At 34.7% G+C, this 834-nt stretch overlaps 2 protein-coding genes across 2 annotated transcripts in view; both read left to right on the top strand.

Annotated features, from left to right (window-relative positions):
* The window catches only part of LOC107575809 (stabilin-2-like), a 12,873-nt gene extending 12,830 nt beyond the window's left edge, over positions 1-43 (top strand). Inside the window, exon 10 of the mRNA XM_016262140.1 lies at positions 18-43. Within this exon, the coding sequence (XP_016117626.1) occupies positions 18-43 (26 nt within the window). The remainder of the gene's footprint in view (positions 1-17) is intronic.
* Positions 15-834, top strand: part of LOC107575808 (stabilin-1-like) — a gene marked incomplete at its 3' end in the record, with an annotated part of 2,449 nt that continues 1,629 nt past the window's right edge. The window contains exons 1-5 of the mRNA XM_016262139.1: positions 15-144; positions 238-309; positions 414-533; positions 640-687; positions 775-831. Of these exons, the coding sequence (XP_016117625.1) occupies positions 73-144; positions 238-309; positions 414-533; positions 640-687; positions 775-831 (369 nt within the window). The remainder of the gene's footprint in view (positions 145-237; positions 310-413; positions 534-639; positions 688-774; positions 832-834) is intronic.

The raw sequence follows: 834 nt of genomic DNA, 5'->3' as shown, positions 1-834 counted from the left end.
GGACACTTTTGTTATAGGTTCAGGAGGGACGGATGAGGGTTAAAGTTGTGTAATTGTGTTTTCACTACAGAAATGAATGCCTGTTTAGTGGACAATGGAGGATGTGACAAAAATGCTTATTGTATGAAAACTGGACCAAACAGGGTTTGTGTCACAAGTTATTTCAGTTCATGCTTAGCAACAAATGTTAACGTTATGAAATCAGCATTAAGATGTTGAACATTACATTTGTTCCAGGTTGCATGTGCATGCAAGCCTGGTTTTATTTCTCTAGGTCATAGATGTCTGCCAGTTAATCCTTGTCGGAAGGTAACAATTCACAAACAATTTTATGGCAAATAATTTATTATTAAATCATCATCTGATATTAGATATTTTTGTGTGCAAAACATTTTTCTTTTGTTTTATCACAGAATAATGGCGGCTGCAGTATTAATGCTGTTTGCAGATACCTTGGGGAGGGGGAACATAATTGCACATGCTATATCGGCTACAAAGGAGATGGTTTTAAGTGTGCAGGGACTGTCAGTAGAGTTAGTATCATTTAAGATAAATTTTAGGTTAATTAATAGTGATTGACAAAACATGAGAAACAACAACTTCTGCTTTTCAAATGCATTTTATAATTGTTAATTGCAGGAGATTCTTCATATGCCTGAAGCAGCATGGTTGAGAAGAAATATTGGTGTAAGTGTAAATTTAAATTAGTGAGAGAATGTACACATTTCTTGATGTATTCGAAATATATTAACAATAATAATGTGTTTGTTATAGGTAATGAGAGTCCGGGATCTGTACAGTCAAGGCCCTTTCACTGTTTTTGTTCCTCATGCT

The sequence above is a fragment of the Sinocyclocheilus grahami genome, unplaced genomic scaffold, assembly GCF_001515645.1.
Source record: "Sinocyclocheilus grahami isolate Dianchi unplaced genomic scaffold, SAMN03320097.WGS_v1.1 scaffold2915.1, whole genome shotgun sequence".
Classification (NCBI taxonomy): Eukaryota; Metazoa; Chordata; class Actinopteri; order Cypriniformes; family Cyprinidae; genus Sinocyclocheilus; species Sinocyclocheilus grahami.
Note: the sequence above shows the minus strand (reverse complement) of the source record. Positions and strands in the feature narration are given on the sequence as shown.